The 19,335-nt window shown below is 38.2% G+C and overlaps 2 protein-coding genes across 3 annotated transcripts in view; one reads left to right on the forward strand and one right to left on the reverse strand.

Moving 5' to 3' along the window:
* lrba (LPS-responsive vesicle trafficking, beach and anchor containing) overlaps positions 1-3,724 on the forward strand; it is a 181,672-nt gene extending 177,948 nt beyond the window's left edge. Inside the window, exons 55-56 of the mRNA XM_079264531.1 lie at positions 531-682; positions 2,553-3,724. Coding sequence (XP_079120657.1) covers positions 531-682; positions 2,553-2,643 — 243 coding nt within the window. The 3' untranslated portion in view covers positions 2,644-3,724. The remainder of the gene's footprint in view (positions 1-530; positions 683-2,552) is intronic.
* A 297-nt stretch (positions 3,725-4,021) lies between these two features.
* The window catches only part of dclk2a (doublecortin-like kinase 2a), a 36,651-nt gene continuing 21,337 nt past the window's right edge, over positions 4,022-19,335 (reverse strand). Inside the window, exons 5-17 of one of the 2 annotated variants that reach the window (XM_079264528.1) lie at positions 19,130-19,180; positions 17,675-17,751; positions 16,517-16,604; positions 16,276-16,381; positions 15,303-15,360; positions 14,769-14,888; positions 14,528-14,674; positions 14,296-14,429; positions 13,322-13,399; positions 12,360-12,456; positions 11,339-11,419; positions 11,136-11,246; positions 4,022-6,856 (exon numbers count right to left, since the gene is read on the reverse strand). In XM_079264528.1, the coding sequence (XP_079120654.1) occupies positions 6,134-6,856; positions 11,136-11,246; positions 11,339-11,419; positions 12,360-12,456; positions 13,322-13,399; positions 14,296-14,429; positions 14,528-14,674; positions 14,769-14,888; positions 15,303-15,360; positions 16,276-16,381; positions 16,517-16,604; positions 17,675-17,751; positions 19,130-19,180 (1,871 nt within the window). In that variant the 3' untranslated portion in view covers positions 4,022-6,133. Of the gene's footprint in view, positions 6,857-10,516; positions 10,602-11,135; positions 11,247-11,338; positions 11,420-12,359; positions 12,457-13,321; positions 13,400-14,295; positions 14,430-14,527; positions 14,675-14,768; positions 14,889-15,302; positions 15,361-16,275; positions 16,382-16,516; positions 16,605-17,674; positions 17,752-19,129; positions 19,181-19,335 lie in introns of those variants that run through there. The other variant, XM_079264529.1, reaches the window with a different exon arrangement.

The raw sequence follows: 19,335 nt of genomic DNA on the forward strand, positions 1-19,335 counted from the left end.
TTGAAATGTCTCTCATTGAATCACCACAGAGGGGCTACAGCTGAAAGACATCCGACTTCCAAGTCATAAAACCGCAAACGACAAAAGCTCTTAGTGTCACTCTCTGCTTTTAGAACTTCGATTCAACCTCGTCATTTCACCAGCTACAGTTACTTGCTGATTGATGCTCCTAACTGTTTTAGTTTCAGCTTCCACAAAGCGCTGTGCCCTTAATAGACTCCAGCGCAGGACTTGATTTGTGTACATCTGATTCCCAGGGGAACCATTCAGCTGCTGTAGTTTGCAGGAAAAGCAGATGAGACGAGTAAATCTCAGGGCCTAACTGTGGGGAGCCATCTTTGCTGAGAGTCAGGGGGTCTGTGGGACATTTTGGTCGATCAAACAACCTCAAGTGTGAACTTTTATTTTGACGTTATAGATAAACTGACCATAGACTGGCTTTATTTTTGCATATGTTTATGGTACAATACAACTGGAACGTTTTATCCATCTGCAACATCATGTAAACATTTTTCTTTTGTCTTCGGCAGGCCATGCTTCTCAGTCGAGATGGTCAGTATCTCCTGATAGGTGGAGATAGAGGTGTAGTTTCTGTCTGGCAAGTTCATGACCTCAAACAGCTGTTCACCTACCCCGGCTGTGATGCAGGAATCCGCTCTATGGCCATGTCCCATGATCAAAGGTAACATCTTTAAAGAAATGTCAAAGTTCTTCTAATATTTTACCAGATTAGAGGTAGCAGTACCAGTGTCAAACTTTAGAAAAAACAAAACTTACATAATTATTCTAATACTTTCAAATCTAATCTAATCTAATTCTAATCTTTAAAAAAAGAAGATAAAAATCACACCGTTAAGTACATTATGCTTAAAGGCTAAAGCTACTTCTTTCTTCGGTCCTGACCCAAAACTGGGAAGTGCAAACAAGAAATAAAGGTCATGCCTCTCATTCTGTTTTAAGAAACACAAGGACCACAAGTAAACCTGCAGTCAGAGTATAGTGCTCTGTTGGAAAATACGGTACTGTGAGATATTTCAATACAATGGAGCTTAGTTTTAGGGCCTTAATATAAGAGTAGAACTGATATATCCTGTATTTAACGGAGAGAGTGAATAGAGCAGTGCTTTTCAACCCCTGTGCCGTGGCACACAAGTGTACCGTGAGAGATTATCAGGTGTGCCCTGAAAAATTACCTAATGTCACCTAATTGGTCTAAAAAACAGCTCTGTGTTCATCCAAACAAGCTCCAATGAAGGATAATAAAATTCCTTCTTCTTGTGTTTATTCGATTTCTATTCAAGATGCTTTGACTAGATGGACGTTACAATAATAATATGGACTTTTTTTTTAAAGAAAAAAACCAAAACATTTTGGTTTGTGGTGTGCCTTGTGATGTTTCAGTGAAAAAAAGTGTGCCTTGGCTCAAAGAAGGTTGAAAAACACTGGAACAGAGGACATAATTAAAGACAAAGAATCCCTCCTGCTGATTCTCATCTGAACTTTTATAGCTGCATTTTGGATCTTCTAGACTCTAGATGATCACTGGACTGTCTCTCTAGACTCTAGAGTCTTATTGGGACAGTCCAGTGATGAGAAATGGCGAAGTTCAGCTTAGAAATAAAAATTGCAGACTAGTTTTCCGACAGCAGTCCAAGACAGAATGCTTGTTATTTTTGCAGTTTTCTGTGTGCGAAAGAAGGTGGTCCTAGAAACCTGCTTTATATGCGATTTGTTAAAAAGTAATTCCAGAGTTCCTCACTTGATGGCTTTAACTTGGCTTTCTGTACTACAGAGTAATTACATAATTAAACAGTGTCTTTGAGACGCTCACGTCCGAAGACAACATCCTCATTCATGCCCGAATTTAGAAGCTGAAACTTCAACGTCTTCCATGTCTTTAAGGCATCCTCATTGTCAAGTAAAATGGTTCGCTCGCAATAAAAAATTAATTTTTAAAAAATGGAAAGCAGTAGGCTTTGTCACTCAATTGACACTGATAAATGAGACTTAAAGCAGCCTAACGTGATTCCTTTATTCCCATTATGTTCAAGTCTTTGTAGCATAATGTCATGCTTGAGCCATTAAACACTGTGCATTACTTTATGTTAATATGATATTGTAGTAATATTCATCTGGGTTCAAGAACTCAGGCAAAAGTTTACACACTTTGTAGAGGAACAAGGCTGTTTATTTATAAAAACCAATTGCACAAGTCAGTTTGAGATTCAGTCCTAGTTTTCTACTTTTTGTTTTTTTATTTGCATTCTCAAGCCATTTATCTTTTTATTGAGAGGACAGAAACTGTTTAATAGTGTTGCTGCTGCAGTGTAAAGCTCCATATGATGGAGTTTTTGTTCGTATTATAGAAGCAGCATTATGATCAATTTTGCCTTTAATTTGAAGTAAGTATGTACCAGTGTTTTTTAAAGGAGTAAAATGTAGAATTGCTTTATGATGTTAAAACTACATCAACACTCCACAACAAGCTTCTGAACTGAATTTAGGTTTCGCTACAAGTGAAATGAAACCCATCCTCTCCTGACTCTCCCCAGGTGCATCATTACCGGCATGGCATCTGGCAGCATCGTACTCTTCTACAATGACTTCAACAGGTGGCACCATGAGTACCAGACCAGATACTAAGGGGAAAAAAAACTACAAGTTGACTGACAAAGATGAGAAAATGAATGATGTCGCAAGTGTGAACTCTTACTGAATGCACTGTTCTGTCCACAGCCTGATATCCTGAATGTATCTCCATGGAAAAATAAATAGTAAATTAATCAACCTATTTTTAAAGAAAAAAAAAAAAAAAGGGCATTGCTATATTTTGTAGGTCTGATAGAAAATTTTCATATAAATCTTAAGGTGGGGGGTTATGTTACTGTATCGTGAAAAAAAAAAAATCTATTTTTAGCTGTAAGAGTCTATTTTCATCTCCTCCAGAAAGGGAAAGTGGGATTTTTGGGGAGCGTTAGGGACTTAAAAATACAAATATTTGTCTACTATGGGGTGTGTGATTTTGCTTTGTCTTTTTTTTCCTCCTTCTTAAGGTGTGTATGTAGGAAAGAATTACTTCAACATCTGTTTTCCTGTTTTGGCAACGCAGCAGGTAGATAAGAAAGACCCTAAATAAAAAATATACTTGAGCCAACAGGGAAATGCATTTATATAAATATCCATATATGTTATGTTTAAATGTAGTCCTCCATATTAAAGATGTCTACTCCTTTACACCTCTGTGCTTGCTTAGAGATTGTTTATGTGCATGATTTATATTCAACATATCTCCTTTAAACTTCCAAAACGGATGCACTTGCATCAGTGATGACAAAAATCTGCGTTAGCTGAGGAGTCATTTCTTTTACATTTCTTTTCTAAATGACTGAATAAGTGGAGAATAGTGATTTCTAAAACATTGAGAAATGTCAGAGCGGGGTGTAAAACTGAGACCACAAAACTCACCTTTAAGTCTTGGAAGAATTGAGTCTCCAAAGCAGCTTGTCAGTGGGAGATGTGCAATGAAAGGAAACCCCTAAACGCATCTGCTTGCTTCTCTTTTCATCACAGATGTCTAAAGTATAGAGTGACCATGATGAGAGATGAATATGCACCAAAACTATTGACATATTTTCCTTTGTTCCTGTTTTAAAAGCATCCTTTTGAATTTTTGCTTTTTCAACATTCCTATATTTAAAATTTGTTCTTTGGTGTGGTTTAAATATCCAGCTCTATTAAAAATACTTCTTTTTTTCCTCAGTTATTTTGGAGTGTTTTGTTTGCTGAGTTATAATAAAAATTAATTTTATAAATTGAACTGTCTTTTTTTTGTGTATATAAAGCAGAAACTGCACAGCACCCTCTAGTGGTCAACATATGGTCTCACACAATCACCACAAACATTCATTTCAAATCTTTATTGCATTCATCTTTTTTGTTTGGCTTTTCAGAAAAAAAATGTGGACATTAAAATGAGCTGCTCTATGCCTATTAAAAGATGTTACTGAGTTGACATGTTTTTTAACCAGGAAACTGTCTTCATACTAATTTTCCTTCACATATTGCTACTGAAAAGCACATAAAATCCACTTTTAACAGCATTTACAGAAAAGAATCTAAATGACCGTTTCCCAACTTAACTTTCTGAAAGTGAGATGGTTACGCCTTACAGGGATGGGGGTAAAGGATTCATGCAGAGAAAGTCATGAAGAAGTAAAGAGGAATCTTTAGCTACAGTGTAGGTACAGATACAGAATCTGGGACATCACTTTTAGACTTAACTTGTTGTGTAAAGGCATCATTAAGCTGTTAACCAGTGATGTGGTATAAACCCACCACTGTGACAAGTCATGAAGCCAACAGAGAAAAAACTGCTGGTTAAATATTCTGGAAGAGAAATGTTGACTAGTTCCACACAGACAAAGGTGTTTTAGAAGAAACTCCAGAGAGGGTTTGTGTGTCCTCTCTGTGCTGAAGCTGTAAGTAAGTATTTCAATATAACACCCCATGAAAAGCAAATCTCAAGCCTGATTTTATCTTAGATTTCTATTGGTATGTACTGTACAGTGGCTGCAATGTGAGGGTGCGCTAAAACTCAGCGAAGCACTAAACTTTGTTTGAAGAACACGGCTTTGGTTCTTCAAACTACGTACAAATATAATGTTGACACTAAATATTTGTGAATAAAAATATCAGCATGTGACAGTGGGTGAACATAAATGCTGTAACAGATAAACTGCAGATAACACCGATAGAAAAACTAATGTGTGGATCAGCTGAGTTTAGCGTTTACTTTGCTATTTCCTTAAACATTTGACTTACTGGAATTGTTGATAAACTAATTTCTAAATGAAACATACAGTAATTAGTGAATTATTACAGCCAGAAGACAGATTTTGATGTTCAAACCACTTGCAGTGGTTTCTATGGCAAATAGGTTGAAGAGGAGAGTGAAATGATGCATTTGTGCCCAGCAGGATTTTTAACTTTCTAAGATTTTTTCCTCAAAACTTTCTTGTTTTGAGGAAAATCAGCTTTAAATCTTCCATTCTTTGACTGTATCAAAATGAACTATAATCATATGAAACATAAAGGGAATCTTCATCCGATGTTTCATCAGTCAGCAAATAATGAAAATACATTTAGTTTATATCGGGACGGGAAATTAGATGCTTAGAACCTCAGATGTAAAATACATGAAGTATTACAAGTCATTCAACAAAAACAAATCTAAAATAGAGGAAAAAAAATGTTAGTCCAAACATTGCTAAACTTTTAAAATAAATTTATAGATATCAGTCTGATGCAAATGGACTCAAATGGACGCAGGTGCACCACACGTGTTTAAAGTAAAATTATTTCCAGTGTTCGAAATGACAGTAAGGCAAAGCTGATTTGTTACACAAGCTGCTTTCATTCACTTTTTTTTTCACTTTTGCCAGATATTTAAATGCTTCATAAAATGTGACAGAAAAATCAAAACTGGCATCAGATTTTTAAATCAGGGATTCATCAAGTGAACCATTTATTCCAGAAACTTCAGCACTGAAAACTAAACTAATGATTTTCTTTCTGATGTTTTCAGTCTTATGGAAAGAGTCATGCTGTATTTAGTTCTTATTAAATAGGTGTAAACACGTTTTGTCACATCGACCCACTGTACAGTGACACTTACATGAAGTTTTTGCCATCTGGATGGCTACATACAGGTACCAAGTTCAGAATCAAGATTTAATTTGCTGAAATACCTCAGTACTGTCTGTGCTGGAGCGAAAGAATGTCATAATGGGGCGAAACATTTACAAAAGGGAAACAAGCAGTCAGAATGGAAGAATTCACATGAATGCCATACAATCATATCTATACTCTAAAGACAAAGCTTTCAGAACAGTGATGCTCAGTTCATTCCCTTTTCCTCATCCGCCAGCAATAAATAACAACATATATACAATCAGACATTTCCATGTTTTCACAAAAAGAATATATATATGGACAAGAACAAGCAGAAATCCTGTGCACACAGCAGTCACTGGCTCAGTTTGTAGCTACAAAAAAATACTCAATGTCATGATTTAGCTTCCTCGTCCCACGTGGAATGGTGTGGGTTAAACTAGCTACTAGACAGACCTGGAATTTAGATTTTCTCCAAAAGTTCCTCAGCTAGTAGATGGCTGAGAGAAGGAGGGCCGGCAGGAGGTGTGGAAGGAGGAGAGGGAAAGAGAGTTGGATGGATGGAAGAGGGGGAGGGGGGCTCTTGTTCCGAAGGGGAAGAGAGCGGGAAGAATACAGCTGGTTGGATGGGGGAGACAGGAGACGGGGACACCGGTTTAGCAGGAGAGGAGAGGTTTGGGGCAGGTTTGGTGGGAGATGAAGGGGAAGGACAGAAGAGTGGTGCAGAAGGAGTTGTGCAAGAGAGGAGTGGAGGAAGACCTGAGGGAGAGCCGTGCTCTAAAGGTGAGCAGGGAGCAGCTAAAAGTGATGAAGGCGCTTCAGTTTCAGGAGGAGAGGAGACGGGAAAAGTGTCGGCAGAGGGCGAGGGGGAAAACTGCAGCAAACTTACAGGAGCAGGAGGAGGCTGTTCAAGCTCAGCCGCTAATGGGGGGCTGGTATTTAGGGAAAGAGATCCGGGTAGCTCAGAGGTGGACATTACATCAAACATAGCTGCCTCCGAGGTCCTGGGTGCTTCCAATGAAGTCTTGGTAGGTCTTGGTGCCGTGACACACGATGCCTGTTTGGTTGGAGAAGCTGGTATGTCTGGGAGAGCAGATGGGACTTTCTTGTCCAGTGAACATGGCATTCTTTGTTGTCCTGAACAACGCGTGGTGAGCTGAAGGGTCTCCTTATCTAGAGCTGTGTTCTGGCAAAAACAGGGACAAACCATAAGCTGATCTAATAACAACCAATTAGAGACCAGTCTGAACCAGTCTACGATGGAAATCATCATTTAGCATGAATAATCTTTAGTCCATGAGTCCTCTTGCAGTGAGTGGCTATATGTTGGATTCTTATACCATTCATCATTAGTTACTAACTCAGTTCAGCATTTTATAGACCTTCATTCATCACAAAGAAATGGACATGAACAGCAAGAGATGAGACACAAAACAGATGGAAAGAAAAAAACAACTGGCAAAGACTGACCACTCAGTAAGGCAAACCAATATAAGTGCTGCTATGTGTGTGCAGAAAGAGCAAATGAAAAAGGAAACACTTACTTTCTTCTTTTTAGTTGTTATTTTGCCGAAACTAAATCCAAATGTCATATTTCTGACCACGACCTTAAAGAAAGTAAATGTTCCACTCATCATTTGCCCTTTTGCTGGACCCCAAAAGCAAAACAGACAGGGCGTAGCATCAAGTGTTAGTACATACCATCATTGCCTCGGAGCTAAATCAGAGGAACGAAATGCAGGGAGAGGGGGGGTGGGGGGAGCAAAAAGGGACAGATACTAATCTTACTCACAGCTTCACACAACAAAATCAACACAACAAGCATGGCAGCAAGTGGACACATTGTTCCAGCTCAGTTCTTCTCTTTGTGTTTTTTTTTATTCCAATGCAAATTACTTTCTGTTTTTGTTTTTTTTTTCAGCAAACAGAGCTGGAAGAAACAGGAAGACTTTCTGTGGAGGATTGTTTTGGGTAGAATTACAAGTCAGTGAAAGCTAAACAATTTTTACATGAAGTGTTTTTTAAATCACTAGCAAGATAAAAAGTAGCATTATTCTGTATTTTTCTTTACTGTTAAGAAAACCCATATAATGAGAGACTGAAAGATATTGGTTGCTGTTAATTACTTCAAGATTACAAGGATTTTTAATAGCTAACTCATGTGATCTAAAATCAATACAAAAATGAATGAAATGCCAGTTTGGTGAATTATTTCCCCCCTTTGATACCAATTACTAGGAGTGGGGAAATCTAATCGAAAAATCGGATATTGGGATTGTTTGCTTCACAATTTTAAAACCAATTTTTTTTTTTTTTTTTGTAAAAAAATTTAAAAAAAAATAAATAAATGAAAATAATCCATTATAAATTTTTTGTCATTTTAATTTTTTTATTGATCTTTTTACTTGTCTTCTTGAGCATTTTAGCAGCATAATGATGGTCTGGCTACTGTGTTGTTTTTTTCCTAATTGAAATTAAGAAAAATGACAAGCAAAAAAAAGTTAACATTTTTTTTGTTGTTGTTTTTAGTCTACAAAAATCAGCAATATTGAAGAATTGTGAGAATCGCAATTTAAATTGAATCGGCACCCAAAAAATCAGAATCAAATTGAATTGGGACAAAAGCATATCGTCACAGCCCTACCAATTACAATGTGACATATATTGCTGAATAGCCACTCCCCCCATGTTCAGCTACATATTATTCAAACTACAGAAGAATGATAGTTACAAGTTAGAACTAAATATAGATGTGACCTATCAGGCTTCATCGCGACTTTCTTTGCAACACCTAACTGGTATCATTAAAGGGGGAAAATAACAGACCAAAACAATGTCCTTACTTTCTGGACAAACTTTGGTTGGATTCTCAAAATTCTAGGGAACATAATTGTAATTAAATTTGAGGAACACTGAATTGTACTTTTAACACCTTAATAAAAACAGCATAATCACTCAGTCCAGGCTGTGAAAAAATGCAGTCCAAGCTTTAAAGCTGGCCTCCCTTTTTGTTTAGGTTTGTCAGGATTTCCAGGATTCTCTGACTTAACAATTCTTCTCAGATCATGAAACAATATCTTAGTTGCAGGAAGGTTCTTGGCTCTTACAAAACACAAATGTTCCTGCTTGTTTTGCTACTGCAGCTTACCTATTCTGTTCTATTCTATTCTATAATCATTTGGCAGACACTTTTATCCAAAGCGACTTACATGTGATAAGTTATCCAGTAACCACAGCAATTAACCAGGTTTTGGGTGGGAGGGTTAGGGTTAGCCATGCACACATGGGGAGAACATGCAAACTCCACACAGAAAGGCCACTGCTCAAGCCTCGCTGTGAGGCCACAGTGCTAACCACTACACCACCATGCTGCCCTCTTTAGTTTCAAGTTATCGACTATTATTTCATTGTTTCTGATCCATCGCTCCCTTTGCACCATGCTTCACAATGAGAATGGGGATTTGGTGTTGTGCATTGACTTCTTTTTAACTCTGGTAACCATTTGTTCGGTTATTTTACTTCTTTACTGCATCATTAAAAAACTGAAGACAAGCTGTTTTGTAATCTTATTTTTTAATCAGAGTTTTATCTCAGTTTATTTCTAATGGCATTCTAACTTTACCACATATTTTACTTATTATTTTTCTTGTCATACACAAAACCAATTATTTAACCAAGTTGGGGAGATTTCTATCGGTTCTTCACCTTTTTCAGGATAAAAGTGCTTTTCAGATGTGATATTTGCAGTTTTCTCAGTCCAGAGGAGAGCAGCAGCAGCCAGAGATGCTCTTCTTGTCTCTAAGCATCTCTCCAACATTTATTCTCAACTCTTGTGAATGTTGCTGTGTTCCTCAGTCTACCTCTGTTAGTAACTACGCTATGATTGTCTTTTTTTTTTTTTTTTTTTTTTTTTTTTAAAGAAGGGGCATCTCTATAATCCCCATAATAAATCTCATTCCCTACTTAAAAAGTTGCCTCTGAAAGTTATTAATTTTTTCCTGCATATACATTGAATGATTTTTACTGTGTCCAGGTAAGACATTAAAAGTACAATATGTTTTTGATACTCGTTCCCGGAGAGTTTGGCTGCAGTGTAAATGATCAATGCAAAAAATCCTTTGTTGTTCACAAACTTTTACTTTTACTACTTTCTACTTTTCTACTAGTTAGCCAGCTCCGTAAACAAGGAAACACAGAATAATTTGCTTTATCATATAACATACAGGGAAAAGTTACATCCAAGGCAACACTTGACATCCATCTCTGCAAATTTAGTGCACAAAGCAAAGCCAGAGCAGTTCTTATTCAGCTCCTCAAGGTGGCGCCAGAACATTATGAATGAAAGGCCTGCAAAGCATCAGATTTATAGATCCATCAGCCAAGGAAAGTTGACTTTAAGATGATTGCAAAACAAATCATTACAGAGAGGGAGGCACCAGTTAGCTTGCATAAGCAGTGTCAACATGCTCTTTTAAACCTCATGGCAACGTGATTAAACAAACACATCCTTCTAAAATCTGTGCTTTTAATCTTATCACATTAAAGGTGGTTTTATAAACAAATGGAGTTACATGTAGGTGAAGAAGAAGAAAAAAAAAGTTTGGTAGGGGGTAATGTGAGATCCACATCAGTTGGTTAGTGAGAGGCGTTACAGCAGCTTGCTCACGAAGCCGAAGAATGTCACAGGAAGGAAGGGGGAGAGGGGAGGGGGAGTGGCTGCAGGGAGGATTGAAGTTAGGAGGAGGGAGATGAAGGCAGTGGAGAGTGGTGAAGAAGGAAGGGGAAGGGATGAAGAGTGTACCAGACTTTCAGCTCCAGGTGTCTCCTGTGGTCCTGGATCAGGTGTGAGGGAGGGATGAGGATGGGGGAGGAAGAAGAGGATGGAGAGGAAGTGGAGGAGCCAAGGCTGTGGCCTGCATTTACACCTCGAACTGTCAAATGAGATTCACAACAAAATGAAGCTCTTCACATCAAGATGAGCATCAAATCTTTTTTTTTTTCCCTGTTTGCAGAATAAATGATACAACTTCTCGCTCCTCCCTGTTTGCACATCCAGGAACCTGAGGAGCATGCAAGAGCCTGATGTGGGAAGTGTGACCTGATGAGACGAGGAAAGGAAGACAAACTGTACAACAGGAAATGATGCAATCAGACAGGAAGGAGGGAAGGGAGGACTTCCTCGCTGTCCAGTCTTCAAGTTTTTCCATTTTTCTTTTCAGTCTCTAAAATCTTCTCACACACGTTTACATCAATATAAGTTGCTTACAACTCGGCTTTAACGCCACCATGGATGATGAATTCTTGTATCAGTAATTCAAATATACAGATAGGAAATGTGACAGAAGGAGTCCAAACATACATCGCCACCTGCAGTCGCTTCGCCTACTCCTGTAACCAATAATTCTCAAAACACTTGAGCAAAAATAACGATTTTAGCCCAACATGTTGAGCTTTGCTCTACTTACCATGATGACCGATACTCCGGCTGCGGTGCTGTTCTTTGGTGCAGTGTTGAAATGCATCTTTAGTTTACCTGTCACCTCTATCTTCATGTTGTTCTCCATGATCGTGTCGTCCTACGTGCGCAGAGAATTTTGAAAACGGAGATTGCTGTAAGTCACCTCAGTGTCGCCACATCTGCACAAAAACACTCAAATGCTAAGAGTACCATGAGCCATGGGTGTGAGAGGACATCGTGTGCTGTGTATCGAGCTTCAACGTTGACCTGCAGCATTTTGCCAATCAGCTCCTGCAACAGCACAAAGTGATGCTTTAGACTCAGTCAGGACTACTTGTTCTTCGCCTTTTGTGTGGCCAGTGGGGACAGAATGAGGTGCAGGCATTTTACATTTTGCATTTTGACCAGATGATTTTCTTTCTTTATGTCAGATGTTTATTTAGTTGCGATTTGAAGTTGAAATGATCTCTTTAAGCTCTGCTTTGGTGTCTGAGATAAATATCTGCCTCTCTTATTGCCAGATCTAAGTTTACCATAGTAACTCTTTTAGTCTGTTTGCTGTTATTGTTACATCTCACTGTTACCCCGACACTGGGGCTGGTCGTGCCCAGTGTGCGTAACCCCCTTACTGTGAAAAAGGGTTTTTCCCTGCTGCTGGCAGCAAAGCATAAAATGCGCAGAATCTAGCGACTTGATAACAAGCGGTCATTTGAGGCATTTGTGCAGTTTAACAGGATATTTTGTACTTATTAGGTTGCAAAATTGGGGAAAATAAGGACTTAACACAATTAACAGCTGTAACAAATGCATTAAAACAAAGACACAGTATTGTACTGTACAAACGTATAAAAAGCCACAACGTTTCATGTAGTGCTGCTGACAACTGCACTTGTTGGGGGTGATAGAGCTGAAGTAACACAAGTGGGTTTAATTAGCAGTTTGGTTTTACATGCTGGGCGCAGGCTGCCACCTTAATACATGGCTTTCATCTGAATCTGTGCTTCTCAGCAGCCTGAAGTCATTAAAGGAGTGTGAACCATGTGTGTTGACTGGGTTTGTATATAAGATTGGAGTGGCCAGTTTCAGACATTTACCCTCCCAGTATTCATTTAAGGAAAGTATTAGACATGCACTGGTTAGTCAAGTTCTCTTTAGGACAAGGTCAACCGAGTAAAAGTCATTAAACACAATGTAAATAAATGTGTATTGTGCAAGTGTCAGTGGGTCTGACCTTAGCTGAGTCAGTTATGCTGTCCCAGTAAGGACTTGGAAAATCCAGCTGCCCCAGAAGAATTTGATCAAACAGGTCCTCCTGCTGGTTGTTCTCACTACATTTCAAAACAAAAATAACACACATTCACAAAATAGTTTAGTGTATCCTGTTCTGTCCTAAAAGTTTTGTCTATTGCTAAAGAAGTGACATTCAAATCTGTGATTAAACTTTTTTTTTTTTTAGTGTTAGTCATTTTTCGGTAGTCATTGTCACAAACACCACCACTGTGACACTGGCAACATAACAGGATTACAACTGACATTTATAATTACAACCCCAGAGTCTGTTTATTGTCTGTAATAACTTCAAAATTAGTAAAATAAACAAGTTATTACATATCTATGAGGACTTTGGAAACTGACCAATAAAGTTGTATGGCCCAGGTCGGTCATCTCAGCAAAGTTTCATTGTGTTGTGATTCTCATGAAAAAAATACATGCAATACTCCAACTACTATCAGCTACATACCAACCACACAACATCTATGTTTCTTTCAGTTGCAAAGTAAAAATGGAGCAAACTGCTGAAGAAGCTTTTAAGAGGTCACATCAGACTAGTTTCTGTTGACGTGTCTGTTGAGTAGTGGCGTCAGCAGGTGGCAGTATAGCTTATGTTGTGCAGGGATCTCATCCACAGGGTTGTGGATGCAGGCCCGGGAGTGACAGAAACCAAGGTGATTAGTTGTTTCTCTTAATACTTCCTGTTGCACAAACCAAGTCAAATGTTGACAGAATGCAACCTATGACTCTCAGATGATGATCCTTAACATGATGAGAAATCACAGGTCAAAATCAAACACAATCATTTTTGAGCTAGTTACTGAATGTATCCACAGCTTCATGAGTAATCCTGTTCACAAACAGAGAAACGACGTTTTTAGACCACATAACATGTTGGAAGAGGTTACAATAAGAATGTACCTTCTAAATGGCGGGAAGCCACATAAGAGAATGTAGGTGATCACTCCTGCAGCCCAGATATCAACTTTAAGGCCATAACTGTGGGAAGAGTGGGTACAAACACAAGACGGCAAAGGTTAAAGAAGCAAGAAAAGAAATCATCCTAATATTTAGCCTAAAGTGCTACTGACTTGACATTACAACAAACATTTTACTTAAGAAACACAGTTTTCAATCAACTAAGTACTTAGTACTTAGGATTTTAATTCAGTTCAATTCAGCTTATTTGTAAAGTGCCACTTCACAACAATGTCATCTCAGTTCACTTTATAGACACAGCAGTTTCAGCCAATTCATAATAAACAGCCTAGCTAAGAGAGAAAGCAACAGATTGCATCAAATCTTGACTTCAACGCAATCTCCCATCCTGAGCATGCATGACGCGACAATGGAGAGGAAAACTCCCTTTTAACAGGAAGGAAAAACCTCTGGCAGACCCCGGCTCAGGGAGGGCAGGAAAGACGACTCAACATGCACCACAACTTTATCCAGGAAGACCCGGATAAAGATTTATACACGAACCCATAAAGACCCAACTCATAAAAAAATGCTCACATAAGTCCTGTATTTTAATGAACTCTTATCTACTACAATATTGAATTTCCCTTTGTGGATTAATAAAGTATTTGTCATTTCATTATTTTAAATATGAGATCTTTACATTTAAAGGGACAAATAAATTTAAAAAGTATCAAAATTTTTTACAGATATTTACCATTATCGCCTTGTGATACATCATTTTGTTTATTGTGTAATCATGGCATTCTGGTGTCCATTTAAGGACAGAAGACACAAATTCATATTATCTTTCAGAGGATTTTGAGCTAAATTTGTACCATACAGTGATGCCCAATGTATTAGAAACTGTATGTATCATATATATCACGCTGGGATTTTATGGGTTAAGTCACATTTTATCAACACATCCATCTTACCCCGTCTCAGCAATGATCTCCGGAGCCACGTATGTAGGAGTGCCACATACTGTGTACAATGGTCCCTCCACTACTGTAGCCAGGCCAAAGTCTCCAAGTTTCAGTGACTTGGTGCCATCTGGATACTCAAACACCTAAAAAGGAATATTCAGTTATAGTTGATGGATAGTTTTTTTTTTGTTTGTTTGTTTTTATTTTAAATAAAAAAAGATTATCTTTATATTATATATACCAGCAAGTTCTCTGGTTTAATGTCTCTGTGGACAATATTAATGCCATGCAGGTACTTCAGAGCTCCGGCGAGGTTGTAGACCATGATGCCAGCATCTCTTTCTGTGTATTTCACTGAGGATGTGATTGCATCAAATAAATCCCCTCCCTTTGGAAACATTAACACAGAGATAAAACACACAGATGCACACACAGAAACGAGGAGGGAACTGATATTGGAGTCCATGCAGCTTCCAGTGCACCTTGACGAGCTCCATAACAAGATACAGCTCAGAGGGAGTGTCCACCTCTTCAATTAACATAATGATGTTCGGGTGTTTCACCTTGCGCAGCACGGTGACCTCATTTTCTATGAGGTGTTCCTGGAAACATGCAACACAGAAAGGGTTCAGCTAAATAAGTTAGTGAATAAACCAGCACCGTACGTTTCCTCTCAGTCATTTATTAGCCCCTGTATTGTTGTAGGGATCTGAATTAGTACAAGAAATGTGTGATTTAATGTGTCATTATGTTTAGCAGTGGGGTGATAATCCGAGTCAGGGGATGAATAAAAAAATTACAAACTCAGTCCAAATGCGAGGATCAAAGACACACAGGTGATACTGTGCTGTGCGTAGGCGTTAATAATGCACAGTGGAACACTAACATGAGTCTTTGTTACGACTGTGTGTGTGTGTGTGTGTGTGTGTGTGTGTGTGTGTGTGTGTGTGTGTGTGTGTGGCTCTGAGGTATTCAAAGAGTGATAAAAAAAAAAAAAAAAAAGTCTAGAGCGAAACCTTTCCGCGGCATTTGGCCTTGTCGATAATCTTGAGAGCAAACTCCTTCCCCGTGGACCTGAATAGAAACATTGCAATTAAAGATAGCAATAAAAAACAGCACTGAAGCTGCAATAAAGTCTGTTATTTACATCAAGTGGTCACAAGATATTCTCAGTTATTGTGCAGTGCAGATCTTAATGACAATCTGAGGACACATGCTTTAGTAGGAACTCCAAGAGGAGTTTCTTTCACCCAGCATCTAAGTAACTACAGTCAATGGCTGTTTTAACATAACTACAGGGAGGTGTGATGATGGTCAGCAGGCTTTTTCATTAGATAACTATCCTCATTCAACCGAGGTAATGTTTTTGTCTCATCATTTACAACCACAGCCTGCATGTTTCAGAAATATCTCTCACTTTTTTTTTTTTTTTTTAACAAAATAGCAACAGGAATCACTGCTGCTTGATGGTAAATACCAAATATGGCAGACAACACATTTACAGGTAAAAAGATTTAACATCAAACTAATCAAATTCAGGACATTCAGGCAGGTCAGTGAACGTTTTCCACGTGAATCTCTTTCAGTAACCAGAGACAGATTTGCTCAGTTGTGTCCCTCAAATGTTGAGCAAATGTGCATTGATGCAAATTTTAGAAGTATTTAACACTGAAAGTTCAATCGGCTGATAAAGACATACATAGTATTACCGTAGGAAACCCGCAATGTAATCATAACTGTTTTGGCCTTGTAGGATGTGATGCTGCCACACACCTACTTTGAGGCAGCATGTTGACTCAGATTGAAAGGCTCATGAATCATGTCTTGGTATAATCCAATGAAAGTCTCTGCCTATCATCAGGACTTAAGGATCCCTGCTGAGCTGCACGTCTATATACAGTATATTTCACTCACTATGTAAGAAGCAACACTTGTGGTTTAATACCGCCACCAACTTTAAAATCAACATTTTGAGTGTTAATGTCTTACTTCTCAACACACTCCTTGACCACGGCAAAGTTGCCATCTCCAATAACTTTGCCAACCTTGTATTTTTCCAAGATGCTCAAGGCTGGTGAGTACTGGTTCCCATTAACTGCAGATGAGAGACAAAGGTTACATCAGAAGACATACGTTTAAATTTAGCTAAGCTTTGGCAGACACTCATACAGGTTTTAGCCTGAACTAAATGACCACAAGCAGTGCAGATAAAACAGCTAAGAAAATGCACCCTCTGGACTCAGCTGATTGGTTTGATCCTGGTGATTGTTCAGTGAGCCATTTACGTTTGGGGAGGAGCTGTAATGGGATGAAGGGATCTGCGGGATGCAAAAGGAAAAAAAGAAATACAGATTGGTTTCAACAACAATCAGACAAAACAAGTACAAATTTAACTACACTAAACTTGGCAGCAAAACATGATTAAAACACTCATAGCCAGTGATTTAAGAGGATGCAAAAGAGGAACTACATTACATCAGATTCAGCCCAAAAAAAGCAGTGCAAAAATAAAAAAAAAATCTGCTTTTTACTGCTTGGTACAAAAGTAGTTCTGAATCTTACTCTAGAATATTGTATGTTTCTGTAAGATAAATATCTATTATTCAGTCTAAAAGGGAAGCTTTGGACCAACAGTGAAGTCGAGAATGCATCAAAGTCCACTTTTAGACTACATACACAAAAAAGCTTTCTCTCCTGATAAATGATTTTATGATTTTATCTGCATGCCCGAGTGAAGGTGAAATGGTAAGACAGGACAGGATTTTTTTTTTTCTTTTTTTAAAGAACCAGTGCATATGAAAATGATCAGTGAATCCAAAAGACCCTAGAACCCTGGTGCATTAATGCATGCACGGTGCTGACAGAGGAATGACTAACGATGGAGAAAGTTTGCCAGCTGACTGAATCTTTCAGAAATGGTTATTTGGGGCTAACATGCGGCTTACAGAGCAATCTATCAATAAATCCGATTAGCATCATAAACTCTACCAAACATACATCATGAAGCTACAACACGGGGAGTAGGCCATACATGACTGTCAGTGGCTTGATGACTTCACGTGGCACAGATTTCATTTTGTGGTATGTAGGTCATGAAATCTTGCCTGATGCTCCCTTTTACATCAAGGCCATTAAGAGTACTAACTCTACTAACTTAACTAAGATGCACAAGACCAGGTTATTTACTAGTCGCTTTACTGAATGCATTTGTGTAGAGCCACATGGACTACAAGTAAAAAGTTAATCCAAACATAAAAATGAACCTCAAATTTTAAAAACCTGCTTGATTGTTTTACATCAAGTGTTTGTGCACAGTGTGTATAAAAATATGTAGATTTTAAGATGTAGCTTTTTCAGTGCAGTAATGAATTGTGGGTGTGTCTCCTACTTTCAGACTGATGGTCCTGGTACTGGTGGGAGATGGAGTGGAGGACTTTGAGGACTTTGGTGCTGAGACACCATTTACTGCGTAGCGAACAGGAAAGAAACACACAAGATCAGGGTCATATTATATAGATCATATATAAGATACAAATTAAAAAAAGATGTTAAAAAAAAAAAACTTTATAGTGTCAGAGTAACCATCAGAAAAGCACAAAAAACTAGACAGCTAAACCAAAAGCCGTAAGGTGTAAGAGGCTCACTTGCCAAAAGAAAGAAAGGATATTTCCTCCCTGTCATGCTCAAAAGTCATACAATTCAAAATCCTTTATCAGCATAAACATTGCAGAAAAGTCATTTCATACTACCTATAGGCTGCATCTTTGCACATTTTAACAGATGCAATTTGATTCTCATTCTAAACTCTGAGTTTACTATTCATTCAAATTCCTTGCAAGTAGCTGCTCAGTTACAGCTGCATGTAATTCACACTTCCTTCTGTTTTCAGCCTCATCCTTCAGTTATGTGTTTGACATAACCTGCAAGCCCTAATGTCACTTGTGTCCCCACAAGTTACTCCTGTGGATTGCAGTTTCTTTTATGCAGCGACAGCAACAATTGTGTCTTCATGACAAGAGTGACCTTCATGAGCTCCCACTTTGTACAGCCAGAAGGAGCACAAAGAGTTTCTGCTGCACTGCTGACATGCAGCTCCCATTAAGCCTGCCTCATACACGGGGTATAATCAGTTCATGGCTTTAAATCAGAGGATTCTGTAGCTGTTTGCTAGATGTGACCTGTTCATAGCAAAGTCCATGACCTGCTCAGAGCACAAATAATGGTCTGAAAACGGTAAAAGAAAATGTAACTTTCTTTGGCTGTAATGTGAAGTCAAATACCAAACCATTAATTAGTGAAAAAAAAGTAAAAGGAGAAAAAAAAAACTGAGACAAATTTGTTTTGATATTTGCTGGTCTGATCCCAGGCTTTCTGAAGAAATATCTCCTTATTCACACAAAGATTAACAAAGAAAGTCATTTAAGATGTTTTAAGTTCCAAATAGAAAATCTGAGGCGATCATGTCTTTGCATTGATCCTAATCACTGACATAAACTCCCATCGGTATACTTGAAAAATAAAAACTGGCCAGTCCCTTTATGGTCTTAAAACACTTTTCTTCCTCTTCGGTATTTGATTCATGTACAGCCCAGCTCCTGGATTTTATCTTCTGTTTTTATTGGTCTTGGTTGTTTATTCTTATTAACCTTCACCTTGTTGTAACCACTCCTTTTAAAAGGGAGCTATGGATAAAATCATAATAGCATCCCGCTGATCAGCTGAATTATTGTACATACTACAAAAAAACTATCTCTACATTAAAAAATGTTGTTCCTTTGCTTTTCCAACAGTTATCAGCATCATTTTATAATCCAGTGACCAAAGAAATGGTCTTTTGCCTCACCTGGAGACTTGATTGGAGACTGACTGGTAGAGTAGTGGACGGGTCGTCTCGCTGCAGTCACGGTACAGAGCAAGAAAATAAACTCAACTTTGACATTACATATGTTGAGTCTAATTAAATTTACAATGTAAAAGCAAGACTGCATTCTTTCCAAACAGGCAATCTTGTTTCTTCATGCAGCGACTTGTAGAACAATAATTATGTGT

The sequence above is a fragment of the Telmatherina bonti genome, assembly GCF_933228915.1.
Source record: "Telmatherina bonti genome assembly, chromosome: 3".
NCBI classification, from domain to species: domain Eukaryota; kingdom Metazoa; phylum Chordata; class Actinopteri; order Atheriniformes; family Telmatherinidae; genus Telmatherina; species Telmatherina bonti.